The sequence below is a fragment of the Mytilus californianus genome, unplaced genomic scaffold (genome assembly GCF_021869535.1).
Source record: "Mytilus californianus isolate M0D057914Y unplaced genomic scaffold, xbMytCali1.0.p SCAF_1, whole genome shotgun sequence".
Lineage (NCBI taxonomy): Eukaryota > Metazoa > Mollusca > Bivalvia > Mytilida > Mytilidae > Mytilus > Mytilus californianus.
Window position 1 is genome coordinate 125,172,008 of NW_026262581.1, and position 25,260 is coordinate 125,197,267.

Sequence of the window (25,260 nt, forward strand, 5' to 3'; positions counted from 1 at the left end):
TACTTTCTATATAATCCAATATTATTGTACTCACTGACAGTAATACACATGATTTACCTTGAATGTTAGCGATCTACTTTCTTACACGCAATGATAAGTGTACTTTGGCGTATAAAAAGGGGATTTCCAACTGAGCATCAGAGAATATAGGTAAATACTTTGACATACAAAAAACCCTTGAATCATATTTATTGTACTTCTATCTATTGTATTGGTTTAATGATAATATAATTTCTATTTCCTGAAGATAATTTAGTTATTTTTTTGTAAGAAAATACTGGCAAAGGTATTTTGCATAGGCGAATATTTAAAAACTATAGTTGAAATTAAGATTGAGAACAATCTTTACATTTATCATTGACCAATGAACTATGAAAATGAGGTCTAGGTTATGTGAACCCTGCCAGACAGACATGTACACCTTACAATCATTCCATACACCAAATATAATTGACATATTGCGTATAATATCTGAGAAATAGACCAAACAACAAAAACTAAACAGTGTCCAATGAACCATTAAAATGAGGTCAAGGTCAGATGAAACCTGCCAGTCAGACATGTACACCTTATAATCATTCCTTACACTAAATATAGTCCACCTATTGCCTTTAGTATATAAGAAATTGACCAAACCACAAAAACTTAACATTGTCCAATGAACCATTAAATTGAGGTCAAGGCCAGATGAAACCTGCAAGTTGGACATGTAAACCTTACAATCATTCCACACGCCAAGTATAGTTGACCTGCTGTTTATAGTATCGGAGATACGGACTTGACAATGTAACTTTAACCTTGATCACTGATCCATGGAATGAGGTTAAGGTCAGGTGAACCCTACCTGATGGACATGTAGACATTGCAAGGAACCCATATACCATATTTAGTTATCATCTTACTCATAATAAGTGAGTATTTCACCTTTCCAAAAAAACTGTAATTTTTCTTCAAGCAGTCAATGAACCATGAAAATAAGGTCAAGGACAATGGAGATATGACAGACTGAAACTTCATAAAATAAGGTAACTGCATACAAGGTATGAAGCATCCAGGTCTTCTAGCTTCTGAGATATAATACTTTATACAAATAGTTTATGCTGTCGCCAGATTGTAATACCTACCGGTATGTCTCTCATTCTGCAACTTTCGTCGCAGGCAAGACAAAAAGTCAGATGTAATTCTGCAAAAAAGAACTGGAACAACACTCAAACTCAATTTGTGAGTCATCATATACCCTAATGTACAAATAAATCAGCTCAAGATAAACAGGAATACAGAAAAAAAGGACAATAAAATTCTTGTTAAAAGGCCAAAATTTGTAAACCAGAAAGAAACCAGACTAGATGTGGTAGTCATCATAATAAAATAATGTACCAAAAATTATCTTCCGATCTGCAGGAATTGCCTTAATAAATCCAGATAAGAACACTTTCCTGAAATTTAGTCCAAGGGCCGTGATTCTGCCAAAAGATGTTCAACCAGAAAGAACCTCAAACTTTATTTGTTAGTCATCATTATACACTTATGTACCAAAAATCAGTTTCCGACCTGTAGGCATTATAAAAGAAAGTCTTGACAGGTATAATATTCATGAATTATCTTAATCCAAGGGTAGTAATTCAGCCAAAAGTCTTTCAACCACATGAAACATAAACTGGATCTGATAGTCATCATTTCACACTTGTGTACCAAAAATCAGCCTCAGATCTGCAGATTTTTATGTAATAAAGAGTAAACAAGAATAATTTCATTAATTTTCAAAGGCCATATTTCTGCAAAACGTTTTGTCAAACAGAAGGAAAAGCAAACTCAATTCAAAAGTCATTATTATAGACTTTTGTACCAAATATCTGATCAATATCTGCAAGAATTATGAAAGAAAGTCCGGAAATTGTTTGATTACAGAAGGATTGAATGTTGAACATTGGTAACTATTCTAATTGACAGGATACAAAAAAGTTAAATTCATGACCTTGAAAATACATCATTTCCCCCTTTTCTGGCTATAAATAAAGAGGTAATAAGACAGATTACATGTTTATTAACATATTAACAAGTCTCATAAGGGAGACTGAACATTGACTACATAGGCATGATGGATAATTATTACAATGTAAACTTTCCACAATGCTAATGACTTTACTAATTGTCACACTATGTAAAAAGCAGATTTATAATATGTCATGTTAACATACTTGAACAATGAACATTTCTGCAAAAAATGATCACTGATTTCCATGTTGAAAAAAAAAATACTAAGGCATGAAGATGTTAAAAAGCTGAAATGTTTTTATGTTTTTTAATGAAATAAATTGCCATCTGTTGACAAAAGAATTCAACCGGTATCTTAAGTTGTGAATGTATGGCAAGATAAAAATGATCATTTAGTATTTTAATAAAATAAAATGAAAAAATGTTACCAACAGAATTTGTTTGACTGACAGAAAATAGCATGTTCAGATCAAGCATACAAGCTCAAGCACAATTTGGAATTGATCTGGTTAAGACGACTGTTAACAGTATACAATCAGTGATTAAATGTTGCTCCTAATATAGGAATATGACTATGAATAACAGAGAGTTAGCACTTATGGTGAAAAGGAGTTCTTTCAGCGCTTATTGCATTTTATTGTCATTTTCAGCAGTTCTGAAAAGCTTTCAACTTTAATAAACTGTTAACACAGAGATATGTCTCGCCTATTTGTTATTTTGATAATGCAAATGTTGAAATTAAAATAGCAATACTTTAACATGTAAGTTATGCAAATATTCAAAGTCAATGAACCATGACTGAAGGTACAGGGCTAAACAATCTCCATGGAAATGAGATGTGCCAATGTTAATACAACTGCAAACCAAATACCGTTGTCTTTTCGTAAGTCGTTCCCTTTAAACAAACCTAAACACAAACATTAACTATGTAAAAGTTTCAAAGTCAATGAACCATAATTAGGGGGTGGGGTTATATAATCTCCATGGAAATGAAACTTGCAAATGCCAATACATTTGCATACCAAATATCATTGACTTTACATTAGTGGTTCATCTTAAACTGACCTAATCACAAACTAATACATGAAAACTAAGCAAAAGTTTCAAAGTCAATAGACCATGAATGAGGGGGTGGTGCCACATAATCTCCATGGAAATGAGATATGCCAATGCTTATACAACTGCATACCAAATATCATTGACCTATTACTAGTGGTTCCCCATAAACTGACCTAATCACAAACAAATACATGTAAACTAAGCAAAGTTTCAAAGTCAATAGACCTTGACTGAGGGGCGGGGCCAAATAATCTCCATGGTAATGAGATGTGCCAATGCTAATACATCTGCATACCAAATATCACTGATCTACCACTAGTGGTTCCCCATAAACTGACCTAATCACAAACTAATACATGTAAACTAAGCAAAGTTTCAAAGTTAATAGACCTTGACTGAGGGGGCGGGGCCAAATAATCTCCATGGTAAAGAGATGTGCCAATGCTAATACAACTGCATACCAAATACCATTGACCTACCACTAGTGGTTCATCATGAACTAGACCTAATCACAAACTAATACATTGTTGATGCAACCGATGCCGGAAACAGCATACCTATGTCTCGCTTTTTGACTCCGTCAAGGCGAGACAAAAATTGCAATAAAAAAATATAGCACACTTTTTGAGTAAATACATATTAGCCAAAATTAAATTCAACAAATCAGGCACGACAAAACAGAAATAATTTTGAAAAATGCATGTGCCTTATTAGATTATCTCACTGCATTTGTTTTGCAATTTTCAGTGATTTGTGTTGAAAATACCAACAGTTATATATCTGAAAATCAGTATTTTCTATAAGGTGTGCGTTCTTTAGTAAGTATTTATCTTTTTGTCCCCTGTACATCCATCCTATAATTTGGTGTATGGCAAAGTACTTTTAATATAAAATTCCATGCTATAAATTAACCAATCAGAAAATTGATTGATTGATGGTGTTTAACACCACTTTCAGGTATATCAACAGCCAATTTTTATTTGTGGATGAATCCTAGTCAATTAAGCTTAGGATTGAAATACCTTGCTGAAGCAGGGTTCTCACTCACAACTTCAATGTTGACAGTCTAGTGATCACTGAACTACTCAGACCACTTGGCTACTTAACCCCCTGCCCAGGTCACAAGAAACTGGAGGAGTGTATTTAGAGTGGATACATGTTAAAATTATGTTCTGCTTGTTCTGTGACATTAACACACAGTGCAGGAATAATTGTATGGGTTTGATTTCAAATAAGATTCTGACAATATGAGAATAAAAGTAAGACTACAGTTTCCTTCATATTGATTGATATTGATTGCTGTTGGTTTTACACCCAGTGGCAAATATTTAATACATATTCCATACATCAGAACAAATTAACAAAATCTCGAATTAGTACGTTCTTCAAAGTTGATTTAGCTGGGTTATCAAAAAAGACAGGTCAAAATATGACTACAGTCTTGATTGAAAACATAATTGTTCTCGTCTGAAATCAGAGATCTATTCTAATTCCAAAACTTTTCTGCCTAATGTATTGAAGGTTCATATCATGAGTATCTAAGTGACGAGAAAATATGATTATACTCTCAAAGAAAAAATACAATCTTCATATCCATTATTTCTGGTTTTTAACAAAGCATCAGATAACCAAATGGGTTTTGATATAATGTCCGACAATATCATATAATGTAATGACAAAAAAAACTAAAAAACCCTCCTCAACATTTACATAGTATTTTGTTGTAATGATACTTTATATTATCATTCAGTATAACTACACACGTTCCTGAGCCAGAGAACACAGAACAAAAATACATTATAAACATTCTGGTATCTGTGGTGTCACTTTAACTAACACTTTTAAGTGTCTCTAAAGTGTTTTTTTAAAAAGCAATGTTGTAATACTTTTAAGGTATATAAAATTGTGTTTGTCGATCATTTTTACTCATTATTTTGAGAATTAAGCTATAAAGAAGACTAGCTAAACATAATATTATCCAATTCTTTGTAGCCAAGTTTTATTGATGTTGTTGTCTCAATGTTTAAATATTGATCACAATTTCATTGCTATAATCACTATGTCCTATTAAGTATTAGATTGAAATTCATTTCCTCCTGGCCTCAGTCTGATTCTGATCTAACAGTCAATGATGAAGATGTACAGCTTTCAGATGATGCTGAAAAATTGAAGAATATATAATGAAGCAGATGGCAACTTTATTGAAGGTTAAACATTTGAAATGACTTCACATTTGCATCAAAGTAGTTGACTTTGGATAGCTCAGCTTAGTTACTCAGTATAGTGACTCAGATTTTGTGTATTACTTTTTGTTGAAGACTTTTATATTCATAAATTAAATTTGTATTTCTACACTTCTTAGCTGTTATATGTATGTATGTCCATTAGTTTCTTAAAACTGTCTAGAGACATGCACACACATGCTGAGAGTAGTTTCCTGAATTTTGTTAAGGTGTATGAAAAAGAACAATATTTTTTTCCATTCAAATAACTCTTCCTAATCTTTCACAGATGACAATGGATATGTTCCAATTGTCGTAACTACAATCCCGTCCTCAACCACATGTGGAGCAGGATCTGCTTACCCTTCCGGAGCACCTGAGATCACCCCCAGTTTTTGGTGGGGTTCGTGTTTCTCAGTCTTTGGTTTTCTGTTTTGTGTTTTGTGTATTGTTGTTTGTTTGTCGTTCTCTTTTTTAGCCATGGCGTTGTCAGTTTGGTATCCTTCGCTTCTCTTTTTCTAATCCCAAATGTATCATGATCAGGTGGCACTATTGTATGATGTCCTTGAACAATGATGTCATTTAAAGGATTTTCAAATCCTTAATTAACTACCCTGTCACCTCTTTAACACTGGTTAACTCTTTTTCTCTAGTTTTGAACTGATCCATGTTTTATTTGATTTTGTAGGATATGCCCCTACCATTTTATTCAAAATATTCTGCAATCAAACCAGTAATATCCAATACCCATGGTTATACTATACTTGTCTTTTGAGATGTAAAAAAAAAGTTTCACTTAAAAAGAAAGATCTGACTGTAGCTGATATATAAATGTATTTATAATACCAAACGTCCATAAAAACATGTCAATCAGTACAAATGCATTTAAAAATCTAAAGTTAGAACCAGAAAGACTGTTCCTACAATTCATTCAGTTACCGTATGAAATTTAATAAATAATACCTTCTGTTTCTGGATCCAGCACACTGCCATCAGATTCTTCTCTTCTAACGCAAGGTACTTCATCTACTCTAAATTATAATATTATTTTAAGTTATTATAACTGTTACTGAAATTTAGCTTTCTATAAAGAGTTATTTAGTATTGGTGTTCTCTACTTTGTCAAAAGAATTTCAGGCTCAAATATTTTAACTTTGATAGTCGACTTCTTTGCCTAAATAACAATACAAATTCAATAACATCAGCTGTCAAATTAAACTATCAGAACACACAAATTAAATCTGACTTTCATATATTTTAGACCAGTGTGCATGAAAATATTTAAATTGCTTCAAAACATACTTTTTTTAATCATTTCAATGGTTATGGTATTTTTCACATGTGGATTTTGTGTTTGGCTTGTTTACACTTATAGAGCTATTTTTTTTCACTTTTTACTTTCAGTGATTTTGGCATAACCAAAAAAGACTTATATTAGACAGTGTTTCTTACTGCTTGCAGATAACAAAATTCACTTATATTTCTAAATACCTTGATTTTTTCTGTGAAGCTTCATCAGGTGATGAATCTATGTCGGCTTTGCGTTTTTCTGAGGATTTTGGTTTATCTGCTTCTTCTCTGACTCTTAACTGTTGTATTCTCCAGTCAACAGCTCTCATTATATTCTCACTGTCTTTTATACTTGTCTTTAAAAATATACATTGATAACTGTTTAACCTAAATCTATCTCTGTTATCTTCTGTTATTTTATTTAGATAATATTAGTGTGCAATGAAAGTCTATGTTGCCCAAATGCAATTATTCCTATAGTATTGTGATTTGCAAGTTGACAGGCAATTAAAATAAGTAGACTGTTTTCTGCAATCAATTTTTCAGAGCCTTTTAATTGTCTACAATGTTTGTATATACATATTACCATTGCTTTCAATTGCTGTAATTTGTGAAACCTTGACATTTGAGTATCTAATCCATTGTTTTAACATTTTCCCTGAAATGTTATCCAAGTTGTATGCCAGAAAAAGACTGGCCATAACATAGCCTTTCTATATAATACTGAGGTGTTTAAAAGAAAACAACAATCAATCATAATTTCCTGTTGATATGCACATCAACATAGTATGTCCTAATTAACTACAAAGTTTCATGAACATTTGTTGTTTAGATTCAACAATCAATCTAACTACAAAAAGTAAACAAAATATTTCATTCTTTTCAGTGTATTCATATTGATAAATATGCTTTGAGGATTTTTACTTACATTTATAAGAAAGACTTTTACACCTTCATCGGAGTCAGTAGCAGTTATTCTAAGACTTTTCTGACTAGCCCTTTCTATTGTCATCCCTGCCCATATCTTTGTATTTAATATAACCCTAAGACTGCCTTGTGTTCTCATAACTGAAATATATGTACATTATATATTAATAAAATATATGTTAATCATATAGAAAGGTAAAGACATGATGATAAGGCACATTTTGGCCTTTTGAATTTTGAAATCACAAAGTAAAAACATCTTTATATATCAATTACAATTTTTTAGGAAATCACATGAAATTATTCTTATCTCTCAGCCTTTTAACAAAATGCGTTTAAGGAATTGCCCTAATTGACCAATTTTGACAAAATATTTTTTAAATCCTGAAATAATAATGTGGTTATGATTTATTCATGTTGGAGCATTAAAATAAGATATACCTAATCGTGAGTGAAATTCTGTTCCCATTCCAGATGAACTCCTCAAATCATTCAATCGTAATAAACCACGTCCTCTCTCTATCCAATTTTGATTAGCACTGTCAAACACAAATAATTTACCAGTTGCCTGAAATTCACAATTAGTATAACATCAATTAAACAATGAACAACATTGCTTCAACAACATCTTATTAATACTAGATGTGTATGCAAGATGTAAATGTCCGGTCTCAAAAGAAATATGTGAAAAGGTTAAACTAAATGCAAGGTAAACAATGTAAGCTATTAACAAAAAATGGATAAAACATAAATTTGAAACATAAACAATATCTCATCAGTAATAATTTTGAAATCATGGTAGATCAAAGGATACAGAATTTGGTCTACAAAACCATCATTTTTACATAACATTAATAAAATGCAACAATAATGTTTGGGTTGAATGGAAACTGGAAACTGTGCGGGTCAAAATCTTGTCTTAGTGATAATTTTTGCTTGACAGAGTTTTTTTTCTATCCAATATAGCTTTTAAGATAATACGAAAGATGAAAAATATAGTTCAAATTGTGATTAAGAGGCAAAGATTTTAATCATTAAATTTTTGTAGATCATATGTGGCTTATAATTTTTCTATTCAAAGTTTCAGTGTATCTATTACAGTATCCGAGATATTAGGCAAAAACACAGAAATTGGTCAAATATCATTATTTAAGGTTAATAACTACAAGGAGTCGAAATACAATTTCTATCGTGTTTACTTATTTGTAGATCTCATTTTGCTACATGCTTTTGCTGAATACAGTTACTCTCTAAATACTATAGATTTGGACAACAACAATAAAAATTGTTACAGAAGTAAAACCTTAAGTAAATTTAATAAAAAATTCATGGCACTAAGGATCACATGGCAGTTTATGGGACCGGTGATCTACCATAAATTAAATGGACAGAAACGAAGATGGTCCATATAGTTTTTTGGAGATGACCTTAAAGTCTATATACTGAGATGACAAGATTAAATACATATGCCTAATTGATTCATGATAGACATTTACTATGCTAATTGTTATAAATAGAAATTTACCTGCAATACATTAGATTCTCCTTCTTCTCCAGTTTTAATCTCAACTTCTTTTAATTCTGTCTTTCTCTCATACTTTGCCTGAAATTCTCTAGCTGATTCTTCTAAAGATTTTGCTTTTTCTGATAATAAAACAGAACCACAAATATTCAGTTTAAATTGAAACACATATACTCTCAAGTAAATTCTAATTTTGTTATGTTTGAAACCAAAAATAAAATTCAAAAGTTAGAGCATTACTTGAAAACACACTTTCCCTCACATTAAATTTTTCCTGTTGACTTAAGATCCCTACAAAATAAAAATATATGTTACATAAAGCACCCATTTATAAGATCATCCTGGTCTTTCTTGAAGGGTTTGTGTCAAACAATGCATTTTAGACCATTGGCACATGTTGAATAAATAATGTTATTACAATTTATCACACCTCGAATAAATTATGACGTTGTGATTGGTTTAACGCTGAGGCCTCACCCCCTATGGATTTTACTAACCCTCTATGGATCCGTAGGGGTCAGTAGTAAACCATATAACTTATACTATTGTATGCTCTACTAAATAAGAAGATTTAATTCCAATACAGGTATAGTAGTAGAGTATCATTTATTACCCGAGTGATTATCAAGGGTAACTTTATAGCAATTTTCTGGATTGTTTCAGCAAATTTTGATTACATAAAAGGATTTTGAACTTTGTTAATTGTTTCCACCTGTATGTATACATTTCCTTTGATGTTTTGTGAGTTCTAGGTGAAGAACAATTTAGCTGATGATTAATGATCACTACTTTTTATAACTGACTGGTTTTTCTCTTGTCAAGCAGTAACAAATATTGTGCTCATTCTTGAGGAGAAAGTTTCAAATAGCCTTACTAAAAATGGTGGTTGTTGGTCACATTTTAGATGTCACAGATCTTGAGATGTTGTTTGATATTAAAAGGAGCTAAATAGAATGATCCTGTCTTTAGTGAATCAAAAAATCATCAGAGAGAAGATAATTGAAGAGGGGAAAACATATAAATAAAACAAGCAGTATTTTTTGTGCATTTCAGAGTTCATAATTAGTTGCACTTACATGTTCTTATGAAGTATGTACTACCTATAAAAACATGTCAAATCATTGAAACATACATGTTTCAGATTTTTTAAAACATATACATTTCAGATTTTCTTTTTAAACCTATATGTTTCAGATTTTCTTTTTAAACCTATATGTTTCAGATTTTCTTTTTAAACCTATACGTTTCAGATTTCTTTTTAAACCTAAATGTTTCAGATTTTCGTTTTAAACCTATATGTTTCAGATTTTCTTTTTAAACCTATATGTTTCAGATTTTCTTTTTAAACCTATAAGTTTCAGATTTTCTTTTTAAACCTATATGTTTCAGATTTTTTTTTAAACCTATAAGTTTCAGATTTTCTTTTTAAACCTATATGTTTCAGATTTTTTTTTTAAACCTATATGTTTCAGATTTTCTTTTTAAACATATATGTTTCAGATTTTACCTATGCATTTGCCAGCTTCTGCTTCATCATCTGATAAGTCTTTATCTTTACTTTCTGAATCGTCAGGACTAGTAGAAGATTGAACTACACGATCAGCTAAATTCTGACCAAAAACAAATTCCTTACTAGATTCACTAGAATCTCTTTTACTGTCAGGTGATGGATTTACACCCTGAAAGAAAAAGATAACTTAATCATATACTTAATCCTTCTTTCAGATTTTGATATCATTGTAAATGTGCTTGTATAATGGTGTGCTGAAGTTATTGTAATGTCATCTATGTGTAGACACAACAATTTTTGTGAAATAAAATGTAATATACTAGTCAAGAACCTTGTCAACAGTTGTCTTATGTCACATTTTAATGTTAATCATTATTTGGAGAATTCGGTACAGATCTTTGAAAGTTTCCTTTAATATATTCATAACATTTTCAGTCTATAGAAGATTAAAGAGTTTGACATATTGTACAGACACCAGTCAGTCTATTTTTGAAGACTGTATGTTAACCTTCAGATGCCATTTGTTTATTTGTTTTGCTGGATTGATGTCTCCTTCTTTAATTCATCTACATGTACTTACTGTGACTCTTTCATTTAAATTTTGACCAAAAATAAATTCATTTTTTCCTCCACCATCATCAGTCGTTGAATCAGGTGCACTGAAAATATACAATGTAAATGTCTTTACCTTTTTTTTTGGTGGTTGATTTGCCTTCATAATAAGTTGCAAAATACTATTATAATGTCAGTTTATTATACATATTTGAAAATAATTTTGGTTGCCATATAAAAGGCATATGATCTCAACTGCACTGTCATGTAACCGAGCAAGTTAGTTTTTGATTTTATAATAGAGGACTAAACAATGACCATTAATAAGAGACATGACATATTTGCCACTGGACGTTAAGCAACCAACCATCAATCAATCAATATATTGAAGTATGTAAATTTGATTATCTCCCCTTTTAAATGTTGGACTTGGATTATATTCCTTTATATACATCTTCGGGTAGTGTTCTACAACTCTATTAAATTTCAACAATTTTCATCAAGCTGTTTAGGAGTTGTGTTTACAAAACACTTTGACAGCATAACTGAGAGACAGAAGGACAGAAAGACAGGGTGATTCCTAAAATACTTAATACAAATAATTTTTTGTTATCTTTATGTTAGAGTAATTAATAAATTACAGTACATAACAGAAAAAATAAATAAATACATTTTTTGTTTTCTCCTTCTATTAAATACATCTGAAATGATTCATTTGCATTATTTACTAGTTAGTGTGCAACACACAAACAAATTAGTAAATGCTTACCTTGTAAGAGCTGTGGCAAAATAGTTTTCTTTTGTAATAAAACTTGTTGGAGTGGCTTCGGGTGTTTTTTCATGGTTGACAGATTCTTGGTTTTCTTTTTGTTCTTGTTGTGAATCTGCAACGACAAAATGTCTGGTTAATTTGTTTTACAAGTTCCCTTCAAAATACCAGATCATTAAAACTGGTTTTATTCATTTGCTTAATTCAGCCATCACTCTGGGTAATTATGAGCCATAGGTTGCTGCAATGATTACCTCACATATTTTTTTTATGTACTAATATTTACCATTAAATGCCAAAAAAATAATAGAAAATTGAAAGTTATCATCACAGTGAAATAAATTCTGAAATCAAATGCAGCTAAAATCAGTGATTCATGAAATAGTTAAAAGTAACTTTCATTTGTTGGACATTACCAGACTTGCTTAAATATTTCACAACATCAAGTAACATAATTTAAGGCCACTTTGTTCTCAATATTGAAGATAAAACATGTCTTCATATTTTAAATGTGTTGCTTCTCTCTAATTCTTTTATTCAATATTTTATTAAAGTTGGAAATGAAGGTCGTTTGGCATCAGAGTATTACACTCCTAAAATGATTACCAAGTTTTTTTATTATAGGTCATGTAATATCTCACCCCAAGAGTGACTGGGAAATAGAAATATGGTCACTTTTGATCTTTTTTCAATGTGCAGTAAAACCTTGCTAAAGAGGGCATCCATTTGGTTGTGCAGGATATATAAATACCCAATCACGTCTGGTCAGAACAGAATGTTAAATCCAATGCCTTGTTTCGAGAGAAAGCCACGCTCTCTGCTCATTTAAAAATCTGGTAACAACTCTTTAAGGAGTCCTTAGGAAGCCTGCTGAGAGGCTACATTTCTGTCCCTATCCAAAATACCCTCATTTTCCAGTAGCAGTCCAAATTTCCATCCCTTCATCATAGTAACCAGTATTACAGGAACGACCTACTGTATTTATTGTTAATTTGTTCTCGTTCTGAACATGCATGAAATGTTTGCCACTGGATGTTTATCAAACAAAATCATTTGTATTACCTGATATCTGAATAATAAACTTCAAAGTTAACTTGGATGTAAAACCTCAGCAAAGTGAGTGAAAGGTCAAGTGATCCGACTTTCCAAATTACATTAGAACATCAAATTACATCTATATGGTTGTATGTCTATCTCTTTTTGAAATCTTGTTGCGGATACACATATAGACGCTGATGTACTGATACGCAAATTTGGCCCTGTAACCTAGTCAAGACAACCAGAAAGTTTAAAACTAACATTTAGACCTGTTATTTAGAAAAATAATCTTCCACAAGACTGTGAATTTTAATGTAGCCAATTCAATCATATTTTGAACTTTTTTTTAGACATGTTGTAAAAAACATTTTAATGATATGTGTGGTTTTATATTGTTAAAGGAATGTGATATAATTCAGCACACAAAAAAAAACATTATTAAATTTGACTTTTGAATTTTTCAAACAGATTATGACAAGAATGAATAATTTTTGTACATTTTGAAATTTAAATGTATACAAAGTGCCTTTTAGAACCTACTTCAGAGACTATAATTAAAGACAGAATAATGCATTGAGGTTGTACATTACCTTTTTGTTTTAATGTTTGCACTTGAGCTGATAATGCTGAAGGTCTCAAGAGACATTTTGTGGGACTGGCTACATCTGTTTTATTCAACATTCCTAAAAATAAAGCAAATTCATCCTTCAGTGTTTCTGTGAAATGAGCAATGCAACATATTTTTGTTAAGATTTTGCATACAGCTGTTGTATATGTGTTGAATTTGAAATTTGAAAAACAAATTTCTTCAACTATATTTGGATGCATGAATTTCTTACTATCTATGCATATTTGCTGGAATGTATGTGAAACGAGCGAGAACATTTCCAAAATTAATTTAAAATGATAATTTTTCCAACCAATCCTCAGATTTTCTTAAATATTGATATCTTTTGCCAGATTAAATTCTGTTTCAATGAAACTAAATAAAAGTAGCAAACCTAAATTCCCCTTCGACTTCTTCGGTAGGGGACTAAAAACCAAATAAAACAATTTGTAAAAGGTTCTGCAGAACCCTGTGTTTCACTGTATTTGCTGCAGTCAGTGTAAGAGTGTAATGTTGAATTTTAAGATATAAAAACCTACCTAAACGTGAAGGTGCAAGAATTGATGATCTGTGACTTTTTTCTTCTGTAAAATAATAATAATAAAATAAAATCATAAACATACAAGTTATTGAAGATGTCTTTTCACTTGCAGAGTTTCAATCCTATCTCAATTGCACCACTCCAAAACATTCAAATAAGACTTAATTTAAAGATTATTGTTTCAATATTATCAAATATGTTTTAAAAGTAAATTAACTTTATTTAGGTTGTCAGGATTTCTTCATTAAACTAGTGCAACTGAACAAATGGAATTTTAATACAATATGTAACTGTAAACAAAAACTTACCATCAGAACTTGAAGGATCGCCTCCCTTTAATCCTGCACTGGCAGATAATCTACTGGGAGTAAGATGTACTGAAAATAGACAATAATAAACCCGCTGCAATTGTTTGAACCTGTCCTAAGTCAGGAATCTGATGTTCAGTAGTTGTCGTTTGTTGATGTGGTTCATAAGTGTTTCTCGTTTCTCATTTTTTATATAGATTAGACCGTTGGTTTTCCTGTTTGAATGGTTTTACACTAGTAATTTTTGGGGCCCTTTATAGCTTGCTGTTCGGTGTGAGCCAAGACTCCGTGTTGAAGAACGTACTTTGACCTATAATGGTTTACTTTTATAAATTTTGACTTGGATGGAGAGTTGTCTCATTGGCACTCATACCACATCTTCTTATATCTAACTAATAGTTTTAGTTTTCACATAATAGTCTTTGAAGGGATTGAAAAAGTTTATCTTTTATGACTATTGTACTTTATTCATTGGTTTTATCATTTACTCTTGTCACTTGAAAAGAAGTTTATTTCAGGACAAGGACCAATACTAACCTGTTGAATTAAAGAAATTAGAAGCTACTAAGTCAGTTTTTATTCCAGGACGAGGACCAATACGTACCTGTAGAATTAAAGGAACTAGAAGATACTAAGTCAGTTTTTATTCCAGGATGAGGACCAATACTTACCTGTAGAATTATAGGAACTAAAAGATACTAAAACAGTTTTTATTCCAGGACGAGGCCCAATACTTACCTGTAGAATTATAGGAACTAGAAGATACTAAGTCAGTTTTTATTTCAGGACGAGGCCCAATACTTACCTGTAGAATTATAGGAACTAGAAGATACTAAGTCAGTTTTTTTTCCAGGACGAGGACCAATACTTACCTGTAGAATTATAGGAACTAGAAGATACTAAGTCAGTTTTTATTCCAGGACGAGGACCAATACTTACCTGTAGAATTATAGGAACTAGAAGATACTAAGTCAGTTTTTATTCCAGGACGAGGACCAATACTTACCTGTAGAATTATAGGAACTAGAAGATACTAAGTCAGTTTTTATTCCAGGACGAGGCCCAATACTTACCTGTAGAATTATAGGAACTAGAAGATACTAAGTCAGTTTTTTTTCCAGGACGAGGACCAATACTTACCTGTAGAATTATAGGAACTAGAAGATACTAAGTCAGTTTTTTTTCCAGGACGAGGACCAATACTTACCTGTAGAATTATAGGAACTAGAAGATACTAAGTCAGTTTTTATTCCAGGACGAGGACCAATACTTACCTGTAGAATTATAGGAACTAGAAGATACTAAGTCAGTTTTTATTCCAGGACGAGGCCCAATACTTACCTGTAGAATTATAGGAACTAGAAGATACTAAGTCAGTTTTAATTCCAGGACGAGGACCAAATGGATTAGGAGCTATGGCAGCTGAAATTTAAAACTTTGAACATGAATTCTGTAAATATTACATTTATAAATGTATGACAATGTAAAATCCTGTAAATTTTCTTTCTTTAAACTGAAAAAAATGTATGACATACCAAATTAATGCTACTTTACATCAATGTACTTATACATTTGTAAGTTCTGTATCAAATATTTCAGAAACAGAAAACTCCAGTGGCTACCATCTGATAATAAAATCTAAATATCTTTTGAGCTTTCACGGTTATTAGTTATTTAATTTTTTTTTAAGCTTCAAGTAAAGTAAACAAATAATACATGTACAATTACATTATATGTACATATTACAGGTAAACGTATATGTGATTGATGTATTGATTGTTCTGAGGTTTTCACATTCTATGATATCAATGTGTCAAGTAATATGATTATGTGATCTAATTTGATTATTTCATTAAATCAGTTGTATACATCCGGCCTCACAAAGCAGCAGCCTGCCAACATTTTTTTTAACTCAAGGCTTCATTTGTTTTTAAATTTAGAATATAAAGTACTTAGTATGTTTTAAAGTCATGATTGAAAATTCAATTAACAACTTCCTGTTGTAATTACAGTGTAAATATATCATTCAACAATAAATAGCATGACTAGAAAACTTTACCATGTTTACATGTAACCTGAAGACAAATTTTTTTTTTCTAGAGTAATTTCCCACAGAAATCTATTATCATGCAAACATGCTCAATATCTTCAGCTTTGTCAAAACTCAAAAGAAGAGCAAATTCAAAGAAAATCTAAATTTTTTACACACCATTCAAGTAAATGGTATAATTTTCCCTTTCCAGCATTATCGAATTATCAAATTTAAAAATTTTTTTTCATTAGGTTTGAATAAAAAGATTTAGTGTAGATAATGAGACAGCAACCCAAAAAAGACATGGGTATTTCTGCATAATAAGGAAGTGTGTAAAATTTGTCAATTGATTTTATCCTTTTTCACAATGTTACAGTATATAATTTGTCGACTGGAATAGTTACCTTGATATCCTGAAGCTGTAGAGTCACTTTCCTACAAATAACAAATCAGTTTCCTATTCATGTGTATTCATACTAATCAATGTGTTAAAAATATTTGAAAGACAGTTTGTGCCTGATGGCAGATGATACTACTGTAATTATTGCAACATGTTTCTCTTTACCCAGTTTAAACAAATCTCATTAAAATCAAATGAAATACAAATAAAATGCTTCGCTGGGGCGCAGCTTGATACGACCGCAGAGGTCGAACCCTGAACAGTTGGGACAAGTATGGACACAACATTCAAGCTTGATACAGCTCTGAATTTGGATTGTTATTAAATATTTGACACAGCATAGGTTTCTGACACAGAAAGAATGTGGTCTAAGAATTTGAATTTTTTTTAATTTACCTATTATGGTCCAATGTCCAAAATCAAAATACATGGTTAGATTCAGCATATCAAAGAACCCCATATATTCAAAGTTTAATTTTGGACCCCAACTTGGACAAACTTGAAAACTGGGCCCATAATCAAAAATCTAAACACATGTTTAGATTCAGCATATCAAAGAACCCCAAGAATTCAATTTTTGCTAAAATCAAACTAAGTTTAATTTTGGACCCTTTGGACCTTAATGTAGACCAATTTAAAAAACGGGACTTAAAATTAAAAATCTAAATACACGGTTAGATTTGGAATATCAAAGAACCCCAATAATTCAATTTTTGATGAAATCAAACAAAGTTTAATTTTGGACCCTTTTGACCTCAATATGAACCAATTTGAAAGCGGGGCCTACAAATAAAAAATCTAAATACATGGTTAGATTCAGCATATCAATGAACCTCATATATTCAATTTTTGTTGAAATCAAACAAAGTTTAATTTTGGACCCCAATTTTGACCAACTTGAAAACTGGGCCCATAATCAAAAATCTAAATACATGTTTAGATTCAGCATATCAAAGAACCCCATATATTCAATTTTTGTTGAAATCAAACAAAGTTTAAATACTGGACCCTATCTTGGACCAACTTGAAAACTGGGCCCATAATCAAAAATCTAAACACATGTTTAGATTCAGCATATCAAAGAACCCCAAGAATTCAATTTTTGTTAAAATCAAACTAAGTTTAATTTTGGACCCTTTGGACCTTAATGTAGACCAATTTAAAAAACAGGACCCAAAATTAAAAATCTAAATACACGGTTAGATTTGGAATATCAAAGAACCCCAATAATTCAATTTTAGATGAAATCAAACAAAGTTTAATTTTGGACCCTTTTGACCTCAATATGAACCAATTTGATAAGGGGTCCACAAATAAAAAATCTAAATACATGGTTAGATTCAGCATATCAAAGAACCCCATATATTCAATTTTTGTTGAAATCAAACAAAGTTTAATTTTGGACCCCAATTTGGACCAACTTGAAAACTGGGCCAAAAATCAAAAATCTAAATACATGTTTAGATTCAGCATATCAAAGAACCTCATGTATTCAATTTTTTCTAAAATCAAACAAAGTTTAATTTTGGACCCTTTGGACCTTAATGTAGACCAATTTGAAAACTGGACCCAAAATTAAAAATCTAAATACACTGTTAGATTCGGCATAACAAATAAATAAATGTGATCAAAGATTTTACAAATCTAATGCGCCATACTGTGCAATTAAAGATTACTTCTTGAAATTTTTCAATATTTGAAATTTGAAAAAAAAAAAATATTTGAAGAATAATTCTTTTTAATTTCTGAAATCTGAAATGAGAAAAAATTGACCCCCCACAATTTCTTTTTATCCCCCCCCCCTTTTTTCCCCAAAAAAATTCTTTCCCTCAAGATATGGTCATAATCTCAATTCAAATTTCCAATGGAGTTGGCAACCATAATTACCCATTTAAATTTACCATAGTGCTAACTTAATCTATTTTATAATAGAATTAAAAATATAGTGTCAAATCTTTCATATGGATTTTTTTGTAAAAAAAAAAGATGCAACATTTGCAGATATTTTTACTGGTCTTCCTTTATAAATATGTATTTCTTTAAACATAATTTAAAAGCAGTGTAAGGGAAGTAACCAAAACGTTGTATTTGGATTACCTCCCTTACACTGTTTTAAATTATCTTTATTGTTCATTGACCATTACTTTATACATAATTTAAAAGCAGTGTAAGGGAGATAATTTCAATGATGTATTTGATTTATCTTCCTTACACTGCTTTAAATTATGTTTTGTACTAAAGTATTTGTCCATTAACCAGGACAACCTTGTTTTTCCCCCTTTTTTGCCCCTAATTCCTAAACGGTTTGAGCCATAACCCCCCAAAGCAAATCCTAACCATCCCTTTGTGGTATGGAAACTTGTAGTATAATTTCAGAGAGATCCATACACCGTTCCACAGTTATTGTCTGGAAACTAGAAAATGCTTATTTTTGGCCCCTTTTTGGCCCCTAATTCCTTAACTGTTGGTACCATAACCCCCAAAATCAATCCCAACCTTCCTTTTGTGGTATTTAACCTTATGGTCAAATTTCAAAAAGATCCATTCACTTAAACTAAAGTTAGAGTGCGAAAACCAATGTGTCTTCGGACGACGACGACGCCAACGTCATACCAATATACGACCACAAAATTTTTTTGCGGTCGTATAAAAAGGTCATATTGAAACTTAGCCTATTTTTTTTATCATTTAATTACCGCTCATAAATAGTTGGACCTCATGTTAATGAAAATGTTTAAAACATTAACTTCATTTAGTCCCTCCTCAACTAGTCTAATGTTGTGTGTTACACCACTGTCCCAGGTTAGGAAAACAGTTGAAAGCTCACAAACATTTTTAACATCACTACATTCTTAGTGTGCCTGTCCCAAGTGGGAAGCCAGTAGTCAAGTGATTATTGTTGGTTGTCATTTGTCATATTTATTTTTCTTTTAATGTTATAAGCTTGAATCATGGCATTAAGTTTTACCAGTTTATCAGTTTAAACTTTAAAGAAATTAATTCAAAACACAAATTGAAACAAATTTGGAAAATTGTGTCCATTGATTCATATCGTGAAAGGGCAAAACCTTTTGAATAATCACAGTAACAAGATGGACAGAGATCTAGCCAACATTTGCACATTTGTCATGTAATAATCTGTGGATTCATTAAATTCAGGGATATTCTTACTTATTTTGTGAGGAGAGACACAAACCAATATACCAGGCTTTGATGAAAAACAAATGCATGGTGGATTTAATGGATGAAAATATCAGTGATTAAACTCATATATAGCAATCACAGAAAAACAATAGACTTAGTTCTTTTCCTGAAATTCAAGTTTTGATTCAATGTCTTTTCCTTACTCTAACATACATTACAAATGTATACATGTATATGAGTATTATGGACATACATAAACATGCAACTCAATTCATGGTTTACATGTACTATGATAAAGCTTGAGTATTTGTTTTATCAGGGTTTTCAAAAAAGATTGAATTAAAAAGCTGAAAAATACACAGCAGTGACAGCACATCTGTGATTAAATTAAATTATCATTTCTATTTTATGTCTACAGATCTGGAAAGCAGATATTCTGAGAACTTTAAAAGCAGGTACCGGTAAATGTCTCAGAACATATAATTTTTGATTATTTACATCAATTACTTTTCCAGCTTTCACATAAAACCATATAATATTAGTAAAAAAATGAATATATCTTATTTCAAATAACAAAAATCTGAACCAATCAAAATAAGTATCCACACCATACTGATGTGGATGTTTTTAATAGTCAGATATAACAACTATCTTTACTGTGATGAACATTTAAACCAGAAAGTCCATTAAGTATTTACTATGCTGCTATCAATTTATTAGAAGAATGTAACACTATTTCAGAAGTTTTCCAGTTACAGTTTAAATTCACTGAAGGCATGGATATTTGTACTTGCACTGAGATGTGTTTAGTCATCACATGGTCAATTATGATATGGATTACCTTAAATGAATCCACAGAAAAAGAAAAGTCCCCAAGAGGTTGTAGGATTGAAGAAAACAAAATGCTGATGATATAAATTCATCAAGTAATGCTTTTAGTAAAAACAAAATGACTGATGAATGATCAAATAAATTAAATATTTCTATTTTTTAATTTTTGAAAATGAACTGATGATAACTGATAGAAACTGGATGCACATTTGGAGTATTCACTTCACAAAATGGTGAGTCCAGCATATTTTTCATGAATGCTGCACTCGTGGACTTGTCACAAAAAAAAAACTTGGAAAAGACAGACATGCTAGGAAAACAATGAAATAATAAGTTTCATATGATATCAGATATTTTTACCTGTTCTTTGTTCTGATCTACTGAATTGTCTTCTTTTGTACTTCCTGTAGTCGATTCTGAAATTTGGAGAAAAAAAAATATAGTGAAAAATAAAATTTAATATTGTTTTAGAGATACTTTATAGCCTAATACAACATCCTTTGATTCATACAAATCATATACATGTAGATAACAATTAAATTCAACAATGTTATATGAGCAAGCATCAAATAATCCTGATTTTCAAAGATAGGAATTTAAAAGTTCATTATCCTGTGATTACATGTATAGCATTCTAGATTAATAAGTCAAGTGAACCAACACTTTCTGGCAAAACAAGTTGGTAAAGTAATCAGGATGGTTTAATACCGAAGTATGCTGTGGTTGTCTTAAAGCCTCATAAACATTAATGAATAGATATAAGAAGATGTGGTATGAGTGCCAATGAGACAACTCTCCATCCATGTCACAATTTGTAAAAGTAAACCATTATAGGTCAAAGTACGGCCTTCAACACGGAGCCTTGGCTCACACCGAACAGCAAGCTATAAAGGGCCCCAAAAATGACAAGTGTAAAACCATTGAAGTACATTCAATGTGGTTCATATTGGGTTACAGAAAGTTTAATAAAAAATAACATCACAATTATTGTGACGAAGACGTTAAAAAGAAATTGAAAGTACATTTTTGTAAAAGTTGATAATAAATTGTATAATTTCAAAATGGACAACACCTTATTGGACATTGGCTTCATTCCGAAGGAGGTACATTTGTACTGCTTCCCATTGCCTCAGGAATACTTTGAGATGTATGGTTGTCTCATATGTTGGGAACTGTGACAATTGTGATAAATCTGTTGAAATATGAGGTTTTGGTATAATATCTAAATGTTTCAAATTCAATTTGAAAGTGCATGTATGTCATGTGGTTCTTTCTGTCTTTTGATTTTTTTCTAGAAAGGATTATCAATCTTAGTAACGGTCTGTGATGTTATCCATGCTGTGTGGTTGTATAGTACAACACTCTTTTTGACAAATGCAGGGGTTCACAAACAAAAATTGAAAATAAATGAGTCACATGAGCCAACACCTTCTGGCAGTACAAGTTGGTAGAGTAATCAGGTTGGATACCAAAGTAATTTTTGTTTGTGGACACCTGCATCTGCATACTGGATGATTGTGCTAAAGAGTCATTTCAGTAAACTAACACCCTTCTGCCCTAAGATTCAAGCTAGAACACTACAGTGTGAGGGGGTACAAGCTCTAACAGTCTCTAGCCAGGATTTAACAACTTTGTACTTATCAAATCACTAAATAATAATACCAAATCTTGATTAACTTGAGACAACGTACAATTTTTGATATTGTAAATGCTGTAACTTTTGAAAGAGCAAGTGCAAAATTGACATTATATTACTGCTGTGCAATGGTGATTTTTGATCATAAAAAACACTTCTTATACAGGTCAGCTCTTCTTAATGAATATTGTTATTTACTTCAGTGTTCTAACATACATTTAAGGGCAAAGGGGCAAAGTTTTATGTTAAACATGTTAAACGACACATACAATGTACGGGATGGTTTCTTGTCTGAAAAGCAACAACTTGATCATCATGATCATGTTTAAAGATAAAAAATTGAAATGATTGAATACATTAAACATGATGAATGCATTTTGGTTAATTTATATTATTTGTTGTTTGTAAAAGCCCATTTCCAGAAGTTGTAATGCTTTTGCTGCAGTGGAATTATATTCCCAGAGAAAACAAAAAAGGCATAGAGCACAACACAAATGACTTGCCCACAGACAAGGCAGAAGAGAACAAGAAAAAAAACAGGGAGGACCCTCCAGGATGTGTCGTCTCTATTTGAGGCTAGGTAGTACTCTGTGAACTTTGAGTTGTGCACAGCACACTATTTTCGATCAGAAGAGAACATGTACAGTGAACAGAAACAAGGAATGTGTCAAAAAGACAACCACCCGACCAAAGAGCAGTGCATGATCAGTCAGGAAAATAAACTCTTTATTGGTGTATTATACCTCAATTCAACACCATCAAATTGTTGAGATGGAATGTTCAAATTTCAATTAAAGATTTACTGAAGAAAACAACATCAAGCAATCCAGCTTTGTCAAATGGTGGATGTGTGAATTGAGGTACATGTATATCTAATCCACAATAAATAAAATTATAATTCGTGTTTCTACATAACTGCTTGGACTATACTATTTTCTTACGGCAGTTTATAATAAGCTGTAGGAAGCAATGGAAACATGTAGATGTTTGTATTTTCATTTGTTGACAAACTTGTAGCAAGTCTTGTTTACAAATGTTCTCCAAGAATACGGAACAAATGATCAATGTAGGGTACCCAAATTAAAGTCATGGAGTTATGCATTGCTACTGATATCATTTTAGAAGTTCTAAACACGATGTAATGACAATAATAGAGATTTTATGCTTATTTTCGCGCTCACCTGGATAAACATCCGCCATGATTCTTTCTGGAAAAATGGGAGATAATCTATAGATTGCAATGCAGACGGGTGATTTAAAATAAAAATTGCAGATGACAAAAGATTTTAACCATACCAGCAGGTTGTTTTACTACAAAGGATAGCACAGATCTTAATTTAAATAACTTACCTTGTTAATTTTGAATATTTTTTGGGTCATTTTTTGGTAATATCAGCACTTTAACATTTGTATTAATGTTTTAGATTTCCAAGTATTTCAAAAATGATTGCTTCAAGCATGATATTTGTTGAAATACGCATCTGGTGTAGTGAAATTAGCACCGTTAAATGTACAACTACAGGGCAATTAACAACCTTGCATGATTACCAATTTGAGTCTTGCACGGTCAAACCCTATATGTAATCAAACTGAGGTCCAGATTTTTACTGAAATTTATAGCATATTTTGATGCAGAAATTTAAACGATTTGTAGGCAATTTCAATTTAATTTCAATTTAATGAAAAAATTCACAATTTATCCTAGGGTAGTCATTTTTTTTGTACAATCTGATTTAAAAAAAAGTTGATCAAAGTTTGAAAACTTAGTTTCATAGAATTGTACTGTAAATTTATCTATTTTGCTAGATAAGCAAGAAAACGAGTATAGTGAACCATTTTTTATATTTTTTTAAAGATATTAAAAGAACTTGATTTATTTTAAAACTTTAGGGTTTAATTTTCTTCTAAGTTACTTGGTATTGCTTAATTTGCCATGAAAAAGCTCTAAATAAAAACAAGCATTGTGATCTATACTTATTATTAAATTTTTTAAAATAATATTGCATAAAGCTACATTTTGGCAAAGTAGGTAACAATTATATCCGTTTTGTTTATACTCCAATTCTAAGTTCCTCAGCCTGGTGATTTTTTTTCTCACTTATGTTAACATTTCATTGTGTTCCAAGGGTCCTTTTAAAGATGGCTGGATCCGCACAGTAGTACAGTAAGCATTCATTGATACAATTTGTTCTTTTATATTTTTCCATGGATTTTGTTGTCTTTTATTTTGATGCAAGGAGCTGTTGATCATCAGGTTTGTCTCAGTTACTAGCATATGCTGAAGGCTGAAGGGTTATGCCATACATGCCTGGTTCTTCAATTTAATGTGAAATGACTGACATTCAATATAGGTAAGTATAGATGATGGCATTTAACCACCATGGGACAAAAAACCTAAAATCCCCAGTAGTATTTTTTCTGGTATAAGTCAGAAGTCTTGCCATATCTAAGTTTCAATGGCTCTTTTTCGTTTCTTCAGAAGATACTTGTACACAAAATCATTAATCATTAAAAAAATTGAATTATGAAAATGCTATTTTTCTAAACTCACAAAAACTCAGAGCAAATTGTTTGAAAAACAACAACAAAATCAACCTGAAATCCTGATTTGTTTTTTGTTTTTGTTTCAACAAATAATGACCTGTTTTCTGGGATTTCTATTTACCCAAAACCATTAAACTGTTTATGCACCATAGTGTCCATTTCCACCTATGACAACCACAAAGTTGACAAAATAAGGAGCTGACTGGATGATTGTTTCGGTTTGGTTGTTCACCATCACTCCGTTCAATTCAGCATCATTTGAAAGGGGTCACCTTAGCCCCACCCCACTATATCAGAGTATAATATCATAGAGTTCTTAAATCATGAACATCC

At 31.2% G+C, this 25,260-nt stretch overlaps 1 protein-coding gene across 1 annotated transcript; it reads right to left on the reverse strand.

Annotated features, from left to right (window-relative positions):
• Window positions 1-4,633: 4,633 nt before the first annotated feature.
• Window positions 4,634-23,594, reverse strand: LOC127732934 (ran-binding protein 3-like). Its single transcript, XM_052242149.1, has 16 exons — window positions 23,565-23,594; window positions 21,108-21,163; window positions 16,777-16,807; window positions 15,682-15,762; window positions 14,341-14,409; window positions 14,031-14,075; window positions 13,475-13,567; window positions 11,847-11,961; window positions 11,106-11,184; window positions 10,523-10,694; window positions 9,019-9,137; window positions 7,935-8,061; window positions 7,495-7,634; window positions 6,768-6,922; window positions 6,240-6,307; window positions 4,634-5,212 (listed from the first exon to the last, which is right to left on the reverse strand). Exons 1-16 carry the CDS (start codon window positions 23,581-23,583, stop codon window positions 5,157-5,159), a joined length of 1,425 nt encoding a protein of 474 aa, XP_052098109.1. The 5' UTR covers window positions 23,584-23,594; the 3' UTR covers window positions 4,634-5,156.
• Window positions 23,595-25,260: the final 1,666 nt, after the last annotated feature.

What these genes read in the sequence shown, in the direction of transcription:
- LOC127732934 (XM_052242149.1), bottom strand. An exon ending in TAGTTCCTATAATTCTACAG is followed by an intron (nt 14,410 to 15,681) that starts GTAAGTATTGGG and finishes GTCTATTTTCAG; the next exon opens with TACATCTTACTCCCAGTAGA. An exon ending in GCAAACATTAAAACAAAAAG is followed by an intron (nt 11,962 to 13,474) that starts GTAATGTACAAC and finishes TTGTCGTTGCAG; the next exon opens with ATTCACAACAAGAACAAAAA.